Genomic DNA, 20,960 nt, shown 5'->3' with positions numbered 1-20,960 from the left:
GCAAGATTTGTGACCTGTTGCCACAAGAAAAGGGCAACCAGTGAAGAACAAGCACGATTGTAAATACAACCCATATTTATGTTTATTTATTTTCCCATTTGTACTTTAACTATTTGCACATTGTTACAACACTGTATATAGACATAATATGACATTTGAAATGTCTTTATTCTTTTGGAACTGCTGAGTGTAATGTTTACTGTTAATATTTATTGTTTATTTCACTTTTGTTTACTATCTACTTCACTTGCTTTGGCAATGTTAACATACGTTTCCCATGCCAATAAAGCCCTTAGATTGAATTTAATTGAATTGAATTGAGAGAGACAGGGCTGCCTGGTCCTATTGGTCACTTCTCAGACCTGTCCACCCTCTTTACAGTCACTCTGGATATCACCCCAGGCTTAGACCAGGATGTGTTACAACATGACTTCACCCCCAGGCTTAGACCAGGCTATGTTACAACATGACTTCACCCCAGGCTTAGACCAGGCTATGTTACAACATGACTTCACCCCAGGCTTAGACCAGGATATGTTACAACATGACTTCACCCCAGGCTTAGACCAGGCTACATTACAACATGACTTCACCCCCAGGCTTAGACCAGGCTACATTACAACATGACTTCACCCCCAGGCTTAGACCAGGCTACGTTACAACATGACTTCACCCCAGGCTTAGACCAGGCTACGTTACAACATGACTTCACCCCCAGGCTTAGACCAGGCTACGTTACAACATGACTTCACCCCAGGCTTAGACCAGGCTACATTACAACATGACTTCACCCCCAGGCTTAGACCAGGCTATGTTACAACATGACTTCACCCCAGGCTTAGACCAGGCTACATTACAACATGACTTCACCCCAGGCTTAGACCAGGCTACGTTACAACATGACTTCACCCCAGGCTTAGACCAGGCTATGTTACAACATGACTTCACCCCAGGCTTAGACCAGGCTATGTTACAACATGACTTCACCCCCAGGCTTAGACCAGGCTATGTTACAACATGACTTCACCCCAGGCTTAGACCAGGCTACATTACAACATGACTTCACCCCAGGCTTAGACCAGGCTACGTTACAACATGACTTCACCCCAGGCTTAGACCAGGCTATGTTACAACATGACTTCACCCCAGGCTTAGAACAGGCTATGTTACAACATGACTTCACCCCAGGCTTAGACCAGGCTACGTTACAACATGACTTCACCCCAGGCTTAGACCAGGCTATGTTACAACATGACTTTGATGTTGCTGATGATGATGTCTGATGTCTGTCTGTCTGTCCGCCTGTCTGTCTGTCCGTCTGTCTGTCTTTTTGTTTATATGAACACTGAGCTGGTTGTTTCTTCTTAACTCACTGACTGTCCCTGGCTAGAAAATATATGTGGTCCATGCTTTGCTAACATTTACATTTACGTCATTTAGCAGACGCTCTTATCCAGAGCGACTTACAGTTAGTGAATACATATTATTATTCATACTGGCCCCCCAATGGGAATCGAACCCACAACCCTGGCGTTGCAAATATATCATTGGGTTTCAGTAACTTCATAATGAAACATTATGGGGCCACGTGTCATGTTCCTCCTCTGTGGTGTGTTTACCTTATGATGGCTTATCTTCCAAAGACTGTCTGAAAAGGAGACTGTTGTCATAAAATAATGACAGTCCACTTTCTCAAAATACAGAACACAGCATTAACTGTTAATATCCCCAAAGGCCTTATCTACATCTCTTCTCTCTCTTGACTAAACATGTGTGCACTCACTGTACTGCAAGTCGCTTTAGATAAAAGTGTCTGCTAAGTGGCGTATAACCTATTATACACTATGTGTCTTGTTAGGGAGTTGTGTAGTGTTGTAATGGGTCTAGTTAGTTGCTGGTGCAGAATGTGAACAGGTGTTGTGTCTCTCTTTGTGGCTGTGTCTCAAATGAAACACTACTCCCTGTATAATGCACTACTTTTGATCAGGGCCCATAAGGCTATGGTCAAAAGTAGTGCACCACATATGGAATAGTATTTAGGACGCAGCCTGTGTCTGGGGAAAACTCTAATCCACATGAATACAGCAACAGCTGCTGGGGATCAGGTCTGCTCTCTGGGGCTGGAAGAGCACTGCCTTGCCTTGCTTAGACAAACACACTCTAGAGAGAGAGAGATAGAGAGACCAAACAGAAAGAGAGAGAGGGGGATATAGAGAGAGAGATAGAGAGAGGGATAGTGAGAGAGACAGACAGAGAGGGACAGAGGGAGAGAGAGAGAGAGAGAGAGAGAGAGAGAGAGCTGGCAGGCAGTGTTTTTAGGGGTTTAGGGGCACAAAGCTCTCCATCTGTGGCTCTGGTCACAATTTAACTGAACAAGCTCTGGAAACCCAAACAGCTGAGTTCCTGCCTGCCCACCTGTTAGAGTAGTTGTGTGTTTGTGTGTGCGTATGTTTGTGTGTGTGGGTGTATGCTTGTGTCCATGTGTGTGTGTATGGTATAAAGTTTCCTCTAAAAAGGACACCCTGTGTGTTTGTTTGACCCTGGTGTAGTGAGTGTTGGGGTTAGAAGTGGCGTCAGGCGGATTTGAACAGGGCATGTCATACATCATCTGTCCAGTGCTAATCTCCTTCCCAGACACTTTCACCCAAAGCCTGGTGTACCTTCGTTAGCCAATACAGAGAGCCGGGAGAAATTCCCGCCGCGTAGACATTGGCTTAATTGGCTTAATCTACCAACCAATCATCTTCCACAACACCTTCCCCCTAACTCTATCCTGTATGCTAGCACACCACAAGCACAGAGCCACTCTTCGCAGTTGTGTGATTCGCTTAAATTAAATGATGACAAATACTTTACTCAGTAGGTCACTCCAATAGAATTCTATGGCCACTCCCAGTAAGGCCAATTTTGAGTGGTTGATATCCCAGGCTTATATGCGCTGTGCACAATAGCCTGGGGGTGAGGTTAGTCTAGTGCCAACCTGATTCATAGATTTAGGGCAACATTTTCTTAGTGCAAAAGCATTGTGCAAAGTGCAGAAAATACCGTAAACCTCATTATAATCTTGCAGTGTGATTTAATCTGAAAATGTTCTTCAACAATGGCCGTTATAAGGAGCGGATTATGTAAGGGATAATAGCTGGGGGCTATGTATTCTATGGAAAAAATGAACAACTTGGCCATAAGTTAATACATTTGCAGCTAGAAATGTGTTCAAAATCCACTAACATTTACATTTTAGTCATTTAGCAGATGCTCTTATCCAGAGCGACTTTCAGTTAGTGAGTGCATACATTTTTTCATACTGGCCCCCCGTAGGGAACGAACCCACAACCCTGGCGTTGCAAGCGCCATGCTCTACCAACTGAGCTACACGGGGCCTAACAGCTTACAGACGGTAGGCAATTAAGGTCACAGTTATGAAAACTTAGGACACTAAAGAGGCCTTTCTACTGACTCTGAAAAACACCAAAAGAAAGATGCCCAGGGTCCCTGCTCATCTGCGTGAATGTGCCTTAGGCATGCTGCAAGGAGGCATGAGGACTGCAGATGTGGCCAGGGCAATAAACTGCAATGTCCGTACTGTGAGACGCCTAAGACAGTGCTACAGGGAGACAGGACGGACAGCTGATCGTCCTCGCAGTGGCAAAACACGTGTAACAACACCTGCACAGGATCGGTACATCCGAACATCACACCTGCGGGACACCTGCCCGAGTTACACCAGGAACGCACAATACCTCCATCAGTGCTCAGACTGTCCGCAATAGGCTGAGAGAGGCTGGACTGAGGGCTTGTAGGCCTGTTGTAAGGCAGGTCCTCACCAGACATCACCGGCAACAATGTCGCCTATAGGCACAAACCCACCGTCGCTGGACCAGACAGGACTGGCAAAAAGTGCTCTTCACTGACGAGTCACGGTTTTGTCTCAAAGGGTGATGGTCGGATTCGCGTTTATCGTCGAAGGAATGAGCGTTACACCGAGGCCTGTACTCTGGAGCGGGATCGATTTGGAGGTATAGGGTCCGTCATGGTCTGGGGCGGTGTGTCACAGCATCATCGGACTGAGCTTGTTGTCATTGCAGGCAATCTCAACGCTGTGCGTTACAGGGAAGACATCCTCCTCCCTCATGTGGTACCCTTCCTGCAGGCTCATCCTGACATGACCCTCCAGCATGACAATGCCACCAGCCATACTGCTCGTTCTGTGCGTGATGTCCTGCAAGACAGGAATGTCAGTGTTCTGCCATGGCAAGCGAAGAGCCCGGATCTCAATCCCATTGAGCACGTCTGGGACCTGTTGGATCGGAGGGTGAGGGCTTTGGCCATTCCCCCCAGAAATGTCCGGGAACTTGCAGGTGCCTTGGAGGAAGAGTGGGGTAACATCTCACAGCAAGAACTGGCAAATCTGGTGCAGTCCATGAGGAGGAGATGCACTGCAGTACTTAATGCAGCTTGTGACCACACCAGATACTGACTGTTACTTTTGATTTTGACCCCCCCTTTGTTCAGGGACACATTATTCAATTTCTGTTAGTCACATGTCTGTGGAACCTTTTCAGTTTATGTCTCAGTTGTTGAATCTTGTTACGTTCATACAAATATTTACACATGTTAAGTTTGCTGAAAATAAATGCAGTTGACAGTGAGTGGACGTTTCTTTTTTTGCTGAGTTTAGATAGCTACAGTAATTGCCTTGGTAACCAAACAAACAGACTTGCTAGTTTAGCTAACCAAACCATCAGTCCTAGCTCAACAATGCCAATAATGTTTTCAATTTGACTTTTGCTGTCAAAAGCAGTATATAACATATAAGAATTAACTATAGCCATTGAATTCTACCGTGCTGATATACCGTGCATTATAGAATGCCCTTCAAGACAATCAAAAACAAATATTCAACAATGGCATGGTATAATAATAAAAAAAACGGAGCAATACATAAATAGTCCGATGATAATGAGGTTTATGGTACATTTTCCACTTTGCAGTGCACCGTGCTTTTGCACCCATAGCCTATACATGACTCTGGTGTTAACCATACCCACACTATACACTAATCACTCACTGTGTGTGTGTGTGTCAGACCTGCAGATGGAGTTTGAAGAGATGGTGTCCAGCGCCAGGAGACTGAGTCTCAGCCCCACAGAGAAGCAGAAGAGAGGAAGCATCGCCAATGCTGACACCAGGATGGACCGCAAGAGAGAGGTAACACAGCAATATGGTACACTACGTTGATTCAGAGAGAATCAACACAATTACCCATTTCTACTGAGCCGGGTCAAGCCAAGCCAAGCTGGCCTGGTTATGCATCCACTGTAGTTGACGGAACCCTGCTGCAACGGTGGAAAGAACACATCAGAGCCAGAACAGTACAGTTTGGGTCGGCACGATAGTGTGAAAATGGTAAAGGTGTCAAAGTGTGTGTGTAATTATCATGTGTTGTGTATTAGCTGATATGTGTGTTAAGTATTAGTTGATATGTGTTTAGTATTGATTGTAATGTGTTTAGTAGTAATGCGTTTGTCACGACGCCTTGTTCGGGCAGGTTTCGGCGTTCATCGTCACCGACTTACTAGCTACTGCCGCTCCCATTCTCATCACTCCACTTGTCAATCACACACACCTGGTGCTCATCCCCTAATTACATTTACATTTTAGTCATTTAGCAGACGCTCTTATCCAGAGCGACTTACAGGTGCAATTAGGGTTAAGTGCCTTGCTCAAGGGCACATCGACAGATTTTTCACCTAGTCGGCTCGGGGATTAGAACCAGTGACCTTTCGATTACTGGCACAACGCTCTTAACCACTAAGCTACCTGCTGCCCCTAAAATGTAATTAGTCTGTGTATAAGTGTTTCCTCTGCCCCCTTGTCTTTGTGAGTGATTGTTCTATGTGGGAGGAGAGTAGCTCGGTTGCGATACTCTCTCATTTATTTTGCCAGGGTTGATTTTCCCCGGTGTCATTACATTTATTGTATTTTCTGAGACTGTGTTTGGTCAGGGAGGATTGTTTCCCCTGTACCTGTTTCGATTGCCGTTATAGGCGCATTGTATGTCTGGAAGGAATACATCTGCATCCGGTTATTTTACTCCTGCGCCTGACTCCGTCCATCATTCACCACAGCATTCTGTGTTTAGTATTAGTTGTAATGTGTTGTGTGTTTAGTATTAGTTGTAATGTGTTGTGTGTTTAGTATTAGTTGGCGGCAGGTAGCTTAGTGGTTAAGAGCGTTGTGCCAGTAACCGAAAGGTCGCTGGTTCTAATCCCCGAGCCAACTAGGTGAAAAATCTGTCGATGTGCCCTTGAGCAAGGCACTTAACCCTAATTGCTCCTGTAAGTCGTTCTGGATAAGAGCGTCTGCTAAATGATTTAAATGTAATTGTGTTTAGTATTAGTTGTTGTGTGTTTAGTATTAGTTGTTGTGTGTTTAGTATTAGTTGTAATGTGTTCTGTGTGTTTAGTATTAGTTGTAATGTGTTCTGTGTGTTTAGTATTAGTAGTAATGTGTTGTGTGTTTAGTATTAGTTGTAATGTGTTCTGTGTGTTTAGTATTAGTAGTAATGTGTTGTGTGTTTAGGATTAGTTGTAATGTGTTTTGTGTTTAGTATTAGTTGTTGTGTGTTTAGTATCAGTTGTAATGTGTTGTGTGTTTAGTATCAGTTGTAATGTGTTGTGTGTTTAGTATTAGTTGTAATGTGTTGTGTGTTTAGTATTAGTTGTAATGTGTTGTGTGTTCCAGTCCCACTACATCGGAGCAGGTCCAGAGTTCCAGCATGTCCGTTTCAAGCCCTGTGGTCAGAGTCCTCTGGTGTCTCGCTACCTGCACCTCCAAGACATCCCTACACCCGCTGGATCTGACACACGCAGGATCACACGCACTGAGATCACCAACCTGCCATATCCTTACACACACACACATGCACACACACTCACACAAACACACACAGACACAAACACACACACACACACACACACACACACACACATACATACATACATGCACACATACACACAGACGCACACACGCACACACGCACACAGGCATAGACACACACGTTGTCTTGTACACAGCTGGCACACTGTATTCATGCTGAGAACAACATGTCAAAAACATACTCATAAACATGCTAATAAAACATGCATGGATTATGTGGGACTGTACTTTACTGGAGTTAATGGACCCCTTAATGAACCTGGCACAGGAGAAGAGGGGAGGGCTGGGTACAGGGGCTATAGAGTTCAAAGTTAACTAATCTCATCTGCTTTTTCTGTCCATATTCGGACTGTAAAACTGTAAAACTCTGTGATAATCATAGTTTGAGAATGTATAGGACCTGATAGGCTTTTTTTTTTGTATTTCACCCCCTTTTTCAAGTAATGGGTCCTTCCGAAACATGACCCGCCTAACCGTGCTTCTTAACACCCGCCCGCTTAACCCAGAAGCCAGCCGCACCAATTTTATTTATTTATATTAATTTCACCTTTATTTAACCAGGTAAGCCAGTTGAGAACAAGTTCGCATTTACAACTGCGACCTGGCAATGTGTCGGAGGAAACACTGTTCAACTGACGACTGAGGTCAGCCTGCAGTAAACCCCCCCCGGCCAAACCCTCTCCTAACCCGGACGACGCTGGGACAATTGTGCGCCGCCCTATGGTCCTCCCGATCACAGCCGGTTGTGATACAGGCCGGGATCGAACCATGGTCTGTAGTGACGCCTCTAGCACTGCGATGCAGTGCCTTAGACCGCTGCGCAACTCGGGAGGCACAGGACCTGATAGGCTTTAATTAAATTTAACATACAGTGAGGGAAAAAAGTATTTGATCCCCTGCTGATTTTGTACGTTTGCCCACTGACAAAGACATGATCAGTCTATAATTTTAATGGTAGGTTTATTTGAACACTGAGAGACAGAATAACAACAAAAAAATCCAGAAAAATGCATGTCAAAAATGTTATAAATTGATTTGCATTTTAATGAGAGAAATAAGTATTTGACCCCTCTGCAAAACATGACTTGTTGGCAATCACAGAGGTCAGATGTTTCTTGTAGTTGGCCACCAGGTTTGCACACATCTCAGGAGGGATTTTGTCCCACCTCTTTGCAGATCTTCTCCAAGTCATTAAGGTTTCGAGGCTGACGTTTGGCAACTCGAACGTTCAGCTCCCTCCACAGATTTTCTATGGGATTAAGGTCTGGAGACTGGCTAGGCCACTCCAGGACCTTAATGTGCTTCTTCTTGAGCCACTCCTTTGTTGCCTTGGCCGTGTGTTTTGGGTCATTGTCATGCTGGAATACCCATCCACGACCCATTTTCAATGCCCTGGCTGAGGGAAGGAGGTTCTCACCCAAGATTTGACGGTACATGGCGCCGTCCATCGTCCCTTTGATGCGGTGAAGTTGTCTTTTCCCCTTAGCAGAAAAACACCCCCAAAGCATAATGTTTCCACCTCCATATTTGATGGTGGGGATGGTGTTCTTGGGGTCATAGGCAGCATTCCTCCTCCTCCAAACACGGCGAGTTGAGTTGTTGCCAAAGAGCTCGATTTTGGTCTCATCTGACCACAACACTTTCACCCAGTTCTCCTCTGAATCATTCAGATGTTCATTGGCAAACTTCAGACGGGCCTGTATATGTGTTTTCTTGAGAAGGGGGACCTTGCGGGTGCTGCAGGATTTCAGTCCTTCATGGCGTAGTGTGTTACCAATTGTTTTCTTGGTGACTATGGTCCCAGCTGCCTTGAGATCATTGACAAGATCCTCCCGTGTAGTTCTGGGCTGATTCCTCACCGTTCTAATGATCATTGCAACTCCACGAGGTGAGATCTTGCATGGAGCCCCAGGCCAAGGGAGATTGACAGTTCTTTTGTGTTTCTTCCATTTGCGAATAATCGCACCAACTGTTGTCACCTTCTCACCAAGCTGCTTGGCGATGGTCTTGTAGCCCATTCCAGCCTTGAGTAGGTCTACAATCTTGTCCCTGACATCCTTGGAGAGCTCTTTGGTCTTGGCCATGGTGGAGAGTTTGGAATCTGATTGATTGATTGCTTCTGTGGACAGGTGTCTTTTATACAGGTAACAAGCTGAGATTAGGAGCACTCCCTTTAAGAGTGTGCTCCTAATCTCAGCTCGTTACCTGTATAAAAGACAACTGGGAGCCAGAAATCTTTCTGATTGAGAGGGGGTCAAATACTTATTTCCCTCATTAAAATGCAAATCAATTTATAACATTTTTGACATGCGTTTTTCTGGATTTTTTTGTTGTTATTCTGCCTCTCACTGTTCAAATAAACCTACCATTAAAATTATAGATTGATCATTTCTTTGTCAGTGGGCAAACAAATACTTTTTTCCCTCACTGTAACAGAAGTTAGATAGAGATACTGTAGTTTGTCATAAGAAGGTGACAGTAGTTGTATTCCTTGACTGTCTGTGGTGTAACTCCGTCCAAACCCACCTACCAAGAGGTGCTGACTGATGTGGAGGAGAGGAGTCACAAAAGGCAACAGGAATACAACACGTAAGACACACACACACACATACACATACGCACACACACACACACACACACGGGCACAGAAATACAACACATAGGCAAGAAAGAGATAGCATCACCAATAATATTACAGTATATAACATGTCTGACTGCTGTGCTCTACACTACTCCATCTCCATCCCTGTAGGTTCTGCCAGCAGACTAAACAGGAGATAGCTGACATCCACAGAGATCGACTCATCCACAACATGAAACTCAACAGGTAGGAAACTAACACATTGTCCTCACTGAGGTTTTAGTCACTTTGACAAATATTGATTTAGGACTGAACTGCCACTTTAACCTTTCCTGTGTTTTCTTTTCTTGTGTGTCCAGGATGAAGAAAGAGATTTTCAGCAACCGCATCGAGGTGAAGATCGCCAGCGAAGGAATCATGAATAAATGGGTAACTGAACTCTCCACTGTATAGTTACATAATATCTGTACTCTAACCAACTTTTGTCACATAAATTAAACTACAAGGGTTTGGAGAACACAAACAGTGCAGACTCTAGGTAATCCAGAGCCGTTCGTCTCTGTGTGTGTGTGTGTTCAGAACCACCCCCCGTACCGCCAGTGTCTGCAGAAGGGAGAGGGGATAGAGATGGAGTCGGAGGAGGTGAAGAATGCAAACCAACCTTCTGTTTCTCCAGAGAACCGAAAGACAGCTGGACAATGACACTGCAGCTTTCAGCACAGTCTCTCTCTCTCTCTCTCTCTCTCTCTCTCTCTCTCTCTCTCTCTCTCTCTCTCTCTCTCTCTCTTTCTCGTTATGCCACTCAGATCTACAGAACATGATGTCAGTGCTTTGTGCCACATTAACATATATTTTACAGTTGTTTTCATTCTAATCCACCCAGATGATTTAAATGCCAACCTTCACACTTCACCATTTAAGTCGCACTGTGATTATTTCCCTTCAGTCTGTTCTCCCTTTCTCAGACGCTGACTTAAAACAGTGTGTGTGTGTGTGTGTGTGTGTGTGTGTCGGGCCAGAGCAGGGCCAGTGTGTTTTATGACTCATATGCTGCCTGAGTGAAGTCATAAAGGCTCTTCACAGAAACATATTACCTCTCAGAGACTCATACCACACCAGAGGAGAGGGTGTGTGCAAGAGTGCGTGTTTGTATTTGTGTGTGTGTGTGTGTGTGTGTGTCAGAACTTTAAGGAAAGATCAAGAAAACAAATCTACAGTAAAATGAATGATACATACAGCAAAAAAAAAGCTGATGTTAGAGCTTGGGACTGTAAAGTTCTATCTGCAAAAAGATGATCCTGAGATAATTGGCTTTAAAGTTCCGAACCCTCATTGGTTTGCATGGTGTCAGCAAGTTTTATATTGTATTCTTTTGACCTTAACACCATGAGATGGGGGTAGTTAGAGTACTATATAGGTAGAGAATATTGAACAGAACAAAGCTATGTCAATAACTCCATTTGGACAACAATGCAGATAGAAACGTATAGTCCCAATTTGAAGTCTTTCCACGTTCATCTATTTCCTGGTTCTGAGAAGCTATGACATTCTCCTCTGGTTCTGAGAAGCTATGACATTCTCCTCTGGTTCTGAGAAGCTATGACATTCTCCTCTGGTTCTGAGAAGCTATGACATTCTCCTCTGGTTCTGAGAAGCTATGACATTCTCCTCTGGTTCTGAGAAGCTATGACATTCTCCTCTGTTTCTGAGAAGCTATGACATTCTCCTCTGTTTCTGAGAAGCTATGACATTCTCCTCTGGTTCTGAGAAGCTATGACATTCTCCTCTGGTTCTGAGAAGCTGTGACATCCTCCTATGGTTCTGAGAAGCTATGATATTCTCCTCTGTTTCTGAGAAGCTATGACATTCTCCTCTGGTTCTGAGAAGCTATGACATTCTCCTCTGGTTCTGAGAAGCTATGACATTCTCCTCTGTTTCTGAGAAGCTATGACATTCTCCTCTGGTTCTGAGAAGCTATGACATTCTCCTCTGGTTCTGAGAAGCTGTGACATTCTCCTCTGGTTCTGAGAAGCTATGATATTCTCCTCTGGTTCTGAGAAGCTATGACATTCTCCTCTGGTTCTCACCATGTGATGTGTTGACTGCCCTGTGAGATATGAATAACTGTGTTTTGTCAGAAGTTTATACTCCCCAGTGTTTATGTTTATGTTTCAGGATCCCTAGAACACACACACACACACACACACACACACACCTCAGAAGTCATACAACGACAACCAATTATCAAAACTTTGGCACAAAACAAGTAGTTTACATCATCTGCTTTCAACTTCTCAGCCCAAACCACCCACACACACACATGTACACACACAGCCCAAACCATGCTGGTATTTAAATGTTGATTTGAGTGGTCTCTCACATCCTCATGTTTATAAATATAGTTATGATTGATGAGCTCTATTCTGGCTGCCTGTTGGACTGGTTTGACTGTGCTTGCATGTGTATGAGGGTGTGTGTGCGTGTGTGTGTGTGTATGTTTGTGTGTGTGTGTGTACGTTCTTCCCTACTGGAAAGATAGGGTGAAAGACTACATAATGTGCACTGGAAAACCCCTCTCCATCTCCCCACCCCACCCCCCTTTGCCCTCCTTCCTCCCCTGGCCTCAGAGTGTGAGGGTCTGTTAGAATCAGAAGTTAGACCCTCTGTGTTTCATTAAAACAGTTCTCAGAACTGGAACGTCCAGCCTACCTGAGAGAGGGGAAGTGTGTGTGTATGTGTGTGTGTGTGAGAGGACAGATCTGAGGTTAGAAAGGATCCTGTGGAGGTAGAGGCACGCGAGAAGCCTGTCTGCATGCCAGAGGAAATAACTTTAGTAATCCATTGCGTCCCTCACCGTCCGCCTGTTTCATAAGGCAAGGTGTGTGTGTGAGATTTTGTGTTTTATATAAGACTAGGTGTGTCACTGTCATCAGAACAACTACAAAGCACCGAACCACATGGATAAACAACATGAAATGTGTTGTATAGAATTAGTTACACGAGCACAACAACAACAACAACATAACACATAGTCTTGGCAGTAACCACATCTATACTCACACAACAACTCAACAATATTGAGGTTCAGCAAATTAAAATCACGTCTCAGTTTCCGTGAATTACAAATAAATCTTACAAAATGATGTTTATTGCAAAAAAGCTCTCAAAAAAAGAAAGTGATTTTAATTTCAGCCATTGAACTATTTATTATAATGTTAGAGCGGGTCGCAGGCAGACCTCTATAATTATCACTATGGGCCCTGTTCAAAAGTAGTGTACTGTGTAGGGGAATAGGGTGCCATTTGGAACGCAGTATTCTCAGCATGCTTTTCCCATTACAGCCCCAGCAGACATTCTCACCGCTACAAGATGCCAAGCTGGAGAGATGAAAACACTGTAAACAGATATGAGCAAATGGAGGAATAGCATGCTTCTCCCAACTCCTCCCCACAGTGTTTGTTTGTGTGTGTGTGTGTGTTCGCATGCATGCGTGTGCGTGCGTGACGTGTGTGCGTTGGTTTGTGTGTTCATGACGTGTGTGTGTGTGTGTGTAAGGGGCCATTGCTCAATGTGCTTCCTCTCAGTCCATATCTGGAGTTGCGTGAGAGGTTTCCATATCTCACACAGTCTTGTAAATCACAGGCGAACAGTAGTAACTCAGGGAACCAACCCCAAACACACCTGGATACAATTACCACTGACTGGCTGAGCCAAGGCTGGGCTGAGGCTGAGACCACCCCTCACACACACACACACAAAACCTTGTGAAAGGGAGGATCGGACACATCACTGCACAGAACTGCAGGACGTCACACACACAAAACATACCCACACAGGAACACAGGCATATAGACCTGGGTTTATTTATACCTCACATAGTCTATACACACACTTTAGATGTTTTGTTGACCAATATAACAGTTTAGCGCAGACATTAGTTCCTATGTTTACAATTGAAATAATGTTTTATATCCTGTATTTTTTAAGGCTTCACATCCCTTACAGATTTAAACCAAATCATTGTGGCCATTGTGATGCGATGTGTTGTGTTCCTTTGTGTTGCTGTGGTGTTGGGTTGTATTGTTCTGTGTTGTGTTGTGTTGTGTTATTGTAATGGCGTGTTGTGTTGTGTTGTTGTGGTGTTGCGTTGTTCTGCATTGTGTTGTATTGTATTGTGTTGTGGTGTTGCGTTGTGTTGTGTTGTTGTATTGTAATGTTGTGTTGTGGTGTTGCATTGTATTGTTCTGTGTTGTGTTGTTGTATTGTATTGTGTTGTTGCGTTGTACTGTTCTGTGTTGTGTTGTGTTGTGCTTTGTTGTGTTGTGTTGCACTGTACGTGCCACAAGGCCCAAGGCTGTCAGCCTGTTAGTGAACATTATTTAGTTGTGTGGTGGGATCTGGTCAGGAGAACACAGAGACAGAGAGACACAGAGACAAAGAGACACAGAGAGAGACAGAGACAGAGAGACACAGAGACAGAGTGACACAGAGACAGAGAGACACAGAGACACAGACACAGAGACAGAGAGGCACAGAGACAGACAGAGAGACACAGAGACAGAGAGACTCAGACACTAAGACAGAGAGACACAGAGACAGAGAGATATTCAACATCACGTTGTCATTTCTGTTGTGTCCTCTAACATGAGTTGTGCTGTTAAAGATAGAGGAGGAGAGGAAAGGGGAGGAGAGGAGAGAAGAGATGGAGTAGAAATAGATTTAGATAGATAGAGGAGCCCTAAACCACAGAGACAAGGAGGAGAGAAAGGGTGGAGGAGATTAGAGGAGAAGTGGAGGAGAGGAGGAGGAATGAAGGAGAAGGTTCCATTCTAAACTAATGACTGTTCTATGTGCAGCTGACAACATTACATAAAGACAGACCTAGTAAAACAAACTGACACTCCATCTAGCCCTGTGCCTCACAATGAAGTCTAACATGGAGAAGTGTGACAGAAAGTATTATGAAGCTGTAATCAGCTTACGTTGGAGCTAAGCAGGGACAGAGGGAGGTGAAAAGGCAGATAGATAGAGTGATGGAAGGAAGGATGGATGGACGGACAGATGCAAGGCTAGCTAGGTCTCTCTGTGTTCTGGTGTCTGGCTCTGTTTCAGGCCACCTTGGAGAGTCGGAAAACCATTAGCCAGACCTGTTGGTCAAAAGTGCAGCGTGTATAGGATATCACACGCGCACACACACACACACACACACACACACACACACACACACACACACACACACACACACACACACACACACACACACACACACACACACACACACACACACACACACACACACACACACACACACACACACACACACAGGAGAAGAGGAAGGAGGTAAGAGGAGAGAAGAAAGAGGAGGGAGGGAGGGAGAGACCTGACAACACAAGGCTGGGAGAAGCTAGGGAGGGAGGGAGGGAGGGAGGGAGGTAGAGACCTGACAACACAAGGCTGGGAGAAGCTAGGGAGGGAGGGAGGGAGGGAGGTAGAGACCTGACAACACAAGGCTGGGGGAAGCTAGGGAGGGAGGGAGGGAGGGAGGGAGGGAGGGAGGGAGGGAGGGAGGGAGAGACCTGACAACACAAGGCTGGGAGAAGCTAGGGAGGGAGGGAGGGAGGGAGGGAGGTAGAGACCTGACAACACAAGGCTGGGAGAAGCTAGGGAGGGAGGGAGGGAGGGAGGGAGGGAGAGACCTGACAACACAAGGCTGGGAGAAGCTAGGGAGGGAGGGAGGGAGGGAGGGAGGGAGGGGGGGAGGGAGGGAGGGAGGGAGGGAGGGAGGGAGGGAGGGAGGGAGGGAGGGAGGGAGGGAGAGACCTGACAACACAAGGCTGGGAGAAGCTAGGGAGGGAGGGAGGGAGGGAGGTAGAGACCTGACAACACAAGGCTGGGGGAAGCTAGGGAGGGAGGGAAGTAGAGGGGGAGACAGAGGCCTGACAACACAAGGCTGGGGGAAGCTAGGGAGGGAGGGAGGTAGAGGGGGAGGCAGAGGCCTGACAACACAAGGCTGGGGGAAGCTAGGGAGGGAGGGAGGTAGAGGGGGAGGTAGAGACCTGACAACACAAGGCTGGGGGAAGCTAGGGAGGGAGGGAGGTAGAGGGGGAGGCAGAGGCCTGACAACACAAGGCTGGGGGAAGCTAGGGAGGGAGGGAAGTAGAGGGGGAGACAGAGACCTGACAACACAAGGCTGGGGGAAGCTAGGGAGGGAGGGAAGTAGAGGGGGAGGCAGAGGCCTGACAACACAAGGCTGGGGGAAGCTAGGGAGGGAGGGAGGGAGGTAGAGACCTGACAACACAAGGCTGGGGGAAGCTAGGGAGGGAGGGAGGTAGAGGGGGAGACAGAGGCCTGACAACACAAGGCTGGAGGAAGCTAGGGAGGTAGAGGGGGAGGAGAGGAAGGTAAAGACAGGATATCGTGTGAGAGAAGGAGAGTTGAGACTAACAGACCTTCAGCAGTACTGTCTTCCACTTAGACGTCTCAATCAGAACCAGACACCCTGTTACACACACACACCTCCCCCTGGGCACACACTGGTTGAATCAACATTCATTCATGTCATTTCAATGAAATGATGTTGAACCAACGTGGAATAGACTTTGAATTTACATCTGTTCTAAGTGGGCTCCCTCACTCACACAGAAGGGCTTCCTCGCTCAATGATGTAATAGTGTGTGTGTGTGTGTGTGTGTGTGTGTATGCGCATGTGTGTGTGAGGGGCTGATCATGTGAGTGTGTGTGTGTAGAGAGTGTACCTTCATGGCTGTCTAAAACGCCACTGCGTGCTGTAGGGAAATTAGGCCCAGACAGGCCCCTCACACATTCACCGCATACACACACACTCTTTTATACACACGCACAAACACATCACAATAGGGTAGAGAAATGGGTAGAGTCACACACACCCCATCCCTCTCATAGCTAGGGCGGCAGGTAGCTTAGTGGTTAAGAGTGTTGTGCCAGTAACCGAAAGGTCGCTGGTTCTAATCCCTGAGCTGTGGTTCTAATCCCTGAGCTGACTAGGTGAAAAATCTGTTGATGTGCCCTTGAGCAAGGCACTTAACCCTAATTGCTCTTGTAAGTTGCTCTGGATAAGAGCGTCTGCTAAATGACAAAAAAAAAACATTTGCGCTGAGCTGGGTTGTGACTGGTTGCTCTGAAGCATGAGCCAATGATATTGAGAGTTTCAGAGACAGTTCTTTGTGTATTCTATCCTTCTCTCCATTAGTTTGCTCATCTTTAGTGACAATAAAAGGTCTCCTTTCAAACGCTCACATGACATGCATGTGTGTGGCCTGCCCTGTGTGGAAATACAGCTGGCAGCTTTGAACACCCCTAGGAGCTAGGGTAACTGTTGCGATCTGAACTCTGGTCTCCTGCTTGGGAAACCAACGTCTTAACCATTAGACCAAGAGGACATTTCTTAAGTCTCAGGCAGGGCGACCTCATGACGAAAGCGTGGGTCCAACTCAGCGTAGTGCTTAGAGCTAGAGTGTAGGGTCTAGACCAGATGGACTGGAAGTTCTGGAATTCTCCATGTCTTCTCAGAGGAAGGAGAAACATTAGGGTGGATGTTTCCCCTGTAACTGGTCTGGAGGAGAATTAACTATTATTATCTGGAACAGAATGAACACATATTAACGGGAGAAACAGAGCTGTATATCTTCAGAACCATTAGATCATGAAATGACATCATGTTGAAATAATCATCCCATGACACTAATCATGACAGATCATCTGTAATTGACGTGCTAACCGTCTGAACACACACACACACACACCGCTCCTCTATGGGCCTCCCTTTCTTCTGTAACTAACACACATGCTCACAATGAAGGATCTTTATTTTGCTACGCACCATTTGAGATATCACCAAAAACTAAATGGAGTGAAGAAATGCTCTCAATCAGGTCCTCCCTCTGCTGCTTCACACACCGTGTCACACTGCAGGCCTCACATCAGATCTGACACGTGTGTGACAGAGAGAGAAAGTGTGTGTGTGTGTGTGTGTGTGTGTGTGTGAGAGAGAGAGAAAGTGTGTGTGTGTGTGTGACACCATCCGAATCAAGTCCCCAATATGAAAAACACTTTGAAACCACAAAGCTATTAATTTTTTCTCTCCGTACTGCGACCACCTGCATGTTACACATCACGGGCTGGTGCCAGTTAATACATAACACTAATGAAGACCAGATTGTATGGTGGGGTCTAGCGGAGGGCTGAGAGGGGGAGGGAGGGAGGGAAGAAGGAAGGTATGGAGAGAGAGGTAGATGGTGGGAGAGAGGAAAGAAGGAAAGGATGGAGGGAGGGAGGAGAGCTCCACTGTACACAACAGTAATTAACCAGCCCATCTGCTTGCCGCTCGCATGCTAAACTCTAATTTACTTTGTGTGTGTGTGTCTAATTTACTTTGTGTGTGTGTGTGTGTGTGTGTGTCAGCTCAGTGGTGCTGGGCTGGGCTGCTAAAGCGATGTGTGTGTGTGTGTGCTATTATCTGGATGTCATCATAACCACAGAAATCAGGCCCCCCCCCCCTCTCCCTGCTCACATCCCCAGTCACGAAAGCCCTGGGTTTCCTCCGACCACACACACAATCACACACACACACACACAGGTTTATACTGCTATCCTTGTAGGGACCAAAGAATTGATTCCCATTCAAAATCATATTTTTCCTAACCCTAAATCTAACCCTAGCCTTAACCTAACCAAACCCTAACCCTAAAACTATACCTAACCCTAACTCCTAACCCTCAAGCTAACCGTAACCTCTAACCTTAATTCTAACCCTAACCCTAATTGTAACCCTAACCCTAAACCTAACCCCTAAGCCTAAAATAGCTTTTTCCTCGTGGGGACTGGCAAAATGTATGAATTTGCCTTGTTTTTCTATCCTTGTGAGGACTTCTGATACCACAAGGATAGTTAAACAAAAACACACACACAGCCTCCCAGTTCTCATTGGTAGGTAAACATGTCCAGATTGGTGGACTGGGGTGGAATTCCCTTTACGGTGGGATCCCTGCCCAGAACCATTTGTAAGCCCTCTCCTCCGCCGCCTCACACACACACAACACACACACACACACACACACACACACACACACACACACACACATACACAGACGCACACACACCCTCTCCTTCTCTGCCTACTCCTAACTCTTTACAGATTGTAAAGTCAGTTTTTCTATATTAGGTTACTCTGTTGGAGTTCTCTCTAACTTGACCCTGCTCTCCCCAGGTCAGCACAGGAAAAAACAGCATCACACCTACAAATAGGTTCTCAGTCAGAATAAAGAGCTCTCACAGACCTGATCCTCACCCTCATCACACAGCAGTCACCCTGTATGACAGACCATGTCCTGACAGAGAGTATACACACACGCGCACGCATACACATGCATACATGCAGGCACACAATAGCACGCGCAAACATGCATGCGCACACACACAGACACACACACATTGAACTATCCCAACCTATTGCCCTTTCAGCCTGGTGCTTTATAGAATCTAAAACGGCTCATAAGTTGACTACTGAGGACAAGATGAGAAACTGATACTGTTTACATCTTATCTACTTACCGTCCATGAGTTTACTTTTATCTCATGGTGGAAACAGACATAAAAGACTGTAAGTCTCTCTGGATAAGAGAGTCTGCTAAATTACTCAAATGTAATTGTAAATGTACTTGATTGCCTGATCCTCCATAATAACTGGTGAAGAAGATGGCTGTGGTTCTCTAGCAGTGCTGGCCCCCAGCCAGAGATCAGTTTACCGCGGTCACGGCTAAATCTGAGCCATATGCCTCAACAACATCTCTAATGGATTGTAAGTTGTGTAATAATATTTGTTTTATTACATTTAGCACGAACCTTACCCTCACCAGCTCTTGGCAACTGAGTGGTGTGTAAAAATGTCTGCACGCGAATCATAATTCAAGCATGAGCCCCAGCCCCATACCCCAGCCATATACCCCAGTCTTATACCCACGGTTTATACATGAGCCCCAGCCCTGTACCCCAGGCTTATACCCACGGTTTATACATGAGCCCCAGCCCTATACCCCAGGCTTATACCCACGGCTTATACATGAGCCCCAGCCCTATACCCCAGGCTTATACCCACGGTTTATACATGAGCCCCAGCCCTATACCCCAGGCTTATACCCACGGTTTATACATGAGCCCCAGCCCTATACCCCAGGCTTATACCCACGGTTTATACATGAGCCCCAGCCCTATACCCCAGGCTTATACCCAAGCTTTATACATGAGCCCCAGGCCTATACCCCAGTCCTATACCCCAGGCTTATACCCAAGCTTTCTACATGAGCCCCAGCCCTATACCCCAGTCCTATACCCCAGGCTTATACCCAAGCTTTCTACATGAGCCCCAGCCCTATACCCCAGCCACAACCCTACACCCCAGCCCCAACCCTATACCTTAGCCCCAGCCCTATAACCCAGACATAATGTATATACCCCATCCTCAGTCCATGGGACCAGAGTAGCAGGGGGTGTATCCTGGTTAACACTGTGTCACCTCACTAGCGTTTCAGACTCTCAGTCCTTCCTCCTGACACTACCTTGTTGTTAGAATGTTGTCAACCACACAGTCATCTCCTGAGGCTCATGCACGCCCCAGCCAGCCAGCCAGGCCAGAGGAATGCTGCACTGCAATATGGTTCTGATCAGCTTTCTGTTGTTGTTTAGTGTCTTGCTTTGTTGATAGTATTCTGCAAACAGTGAAATTATTTGGGTTTGATAATATTAGTTTAACTTCCAGCGCAGGCCAGCCAGACTGTTGCCTGGTTTGGACGTCTTCATTATCATGTCAGGGTCCATTTTCCTCCAGCTGACTGGGATTTATGGGCTCTATCAGACTGTATTACTGCTAATATACTGCAGTCTCAGAGGATGTTGACAGATCTGGTCAGAGTGGCCTGGTATTCTATGGGTTTTCCATGATGGGGAGACTGTCCTTGTGGCTGACATATGCACACACGCACGCGCACACGCACACCACATAAAACACACAACACAATGTCCGTCCACAAGTTGATGAAGATATTTCCCCTGTGCTTTCCCAGAAGCCCTCAGTGTTGTTGTTTAAAGTTGGAAGCTCTTAGAGCCCAGACAGGACCCCAGTCTTAATGTAGCCTGTGACAGGAGGACCCAGCCCAGTCTTAATGTAGCCTGTGACAGGAGGACCCCAGCCCAGTCTTAATGTAGCCTGTGACAGGAGGACCCCAGCCCAGTCTTAATGTAGCCTGTGACAGGAGGACCCCAGCCCAGTCTTAATGTAGCCTGTGACAGGAGGACCCAGCCCAGTCTTAATGTAGCCTGTGACAGGAGGACCCAGCCCAGTCTTAATGTAGCCTGTGACAGGAGGACCCCAGCCCAGTCTTAATGTAGCCTGTGACAGGAAGACCCA

General features: G+C 46.1%; 1 protein-coding gene across 1 annotated transcript in view; it reads left to right on the top strand.

The window, feature by feature from the left end:
* Positions 1–10,222, top strand: part of LOC311120259 (protein FAM227B-like) — a gene marked incomplete at both ends in the record, with an annotated part of 69,417 nt that extends 59,195 nt beyond the window's left edge. Inside the window, 6 exons of the mRNA XM_084194885.1 lie at positions 5,087–5,208; positions 6,745–6,902; positions 9,451–9,528; positions 9,692–9,766; positions 9,880–9,949; positions 10,100–10,222. Of these exons, the coding sequence (XP_084051011.1) occupies positions 5,087–5,208; positions 6,745–6,902; positions 9,451–9,528; positions 9,692–9,766; positions 9,880–9,949; positions 10,100–10,222 (626 nt within the window). The remainder of the gene's footprint in view (positions 1–5,086; positions 5,209–6,744; positions 6,903–9,450; positions 9,529–9,691; positions 9,767–9,879; positions 9,950–10,099) is intronic.
* Positions 10,223–20,960: the final 10,738 nt, after the last annotated feature.

Source organism: Coregonus lavaretus (genome assembly GCF_964263955.1).
Source record: "Coregonus lavaretus genome assembly, contig: HAP1_SCAFFOLD_161, whole genome shotgun sequence".
NCBI lineage: Eukaryota > Metazoa > Chordata > Actinopteri > Salmoniformes > Salmonidae > Coregonus > Coregonus lavaretus.
This window is presented reverse-complemented; position numbering and strand designations above follow the sequence as displayed.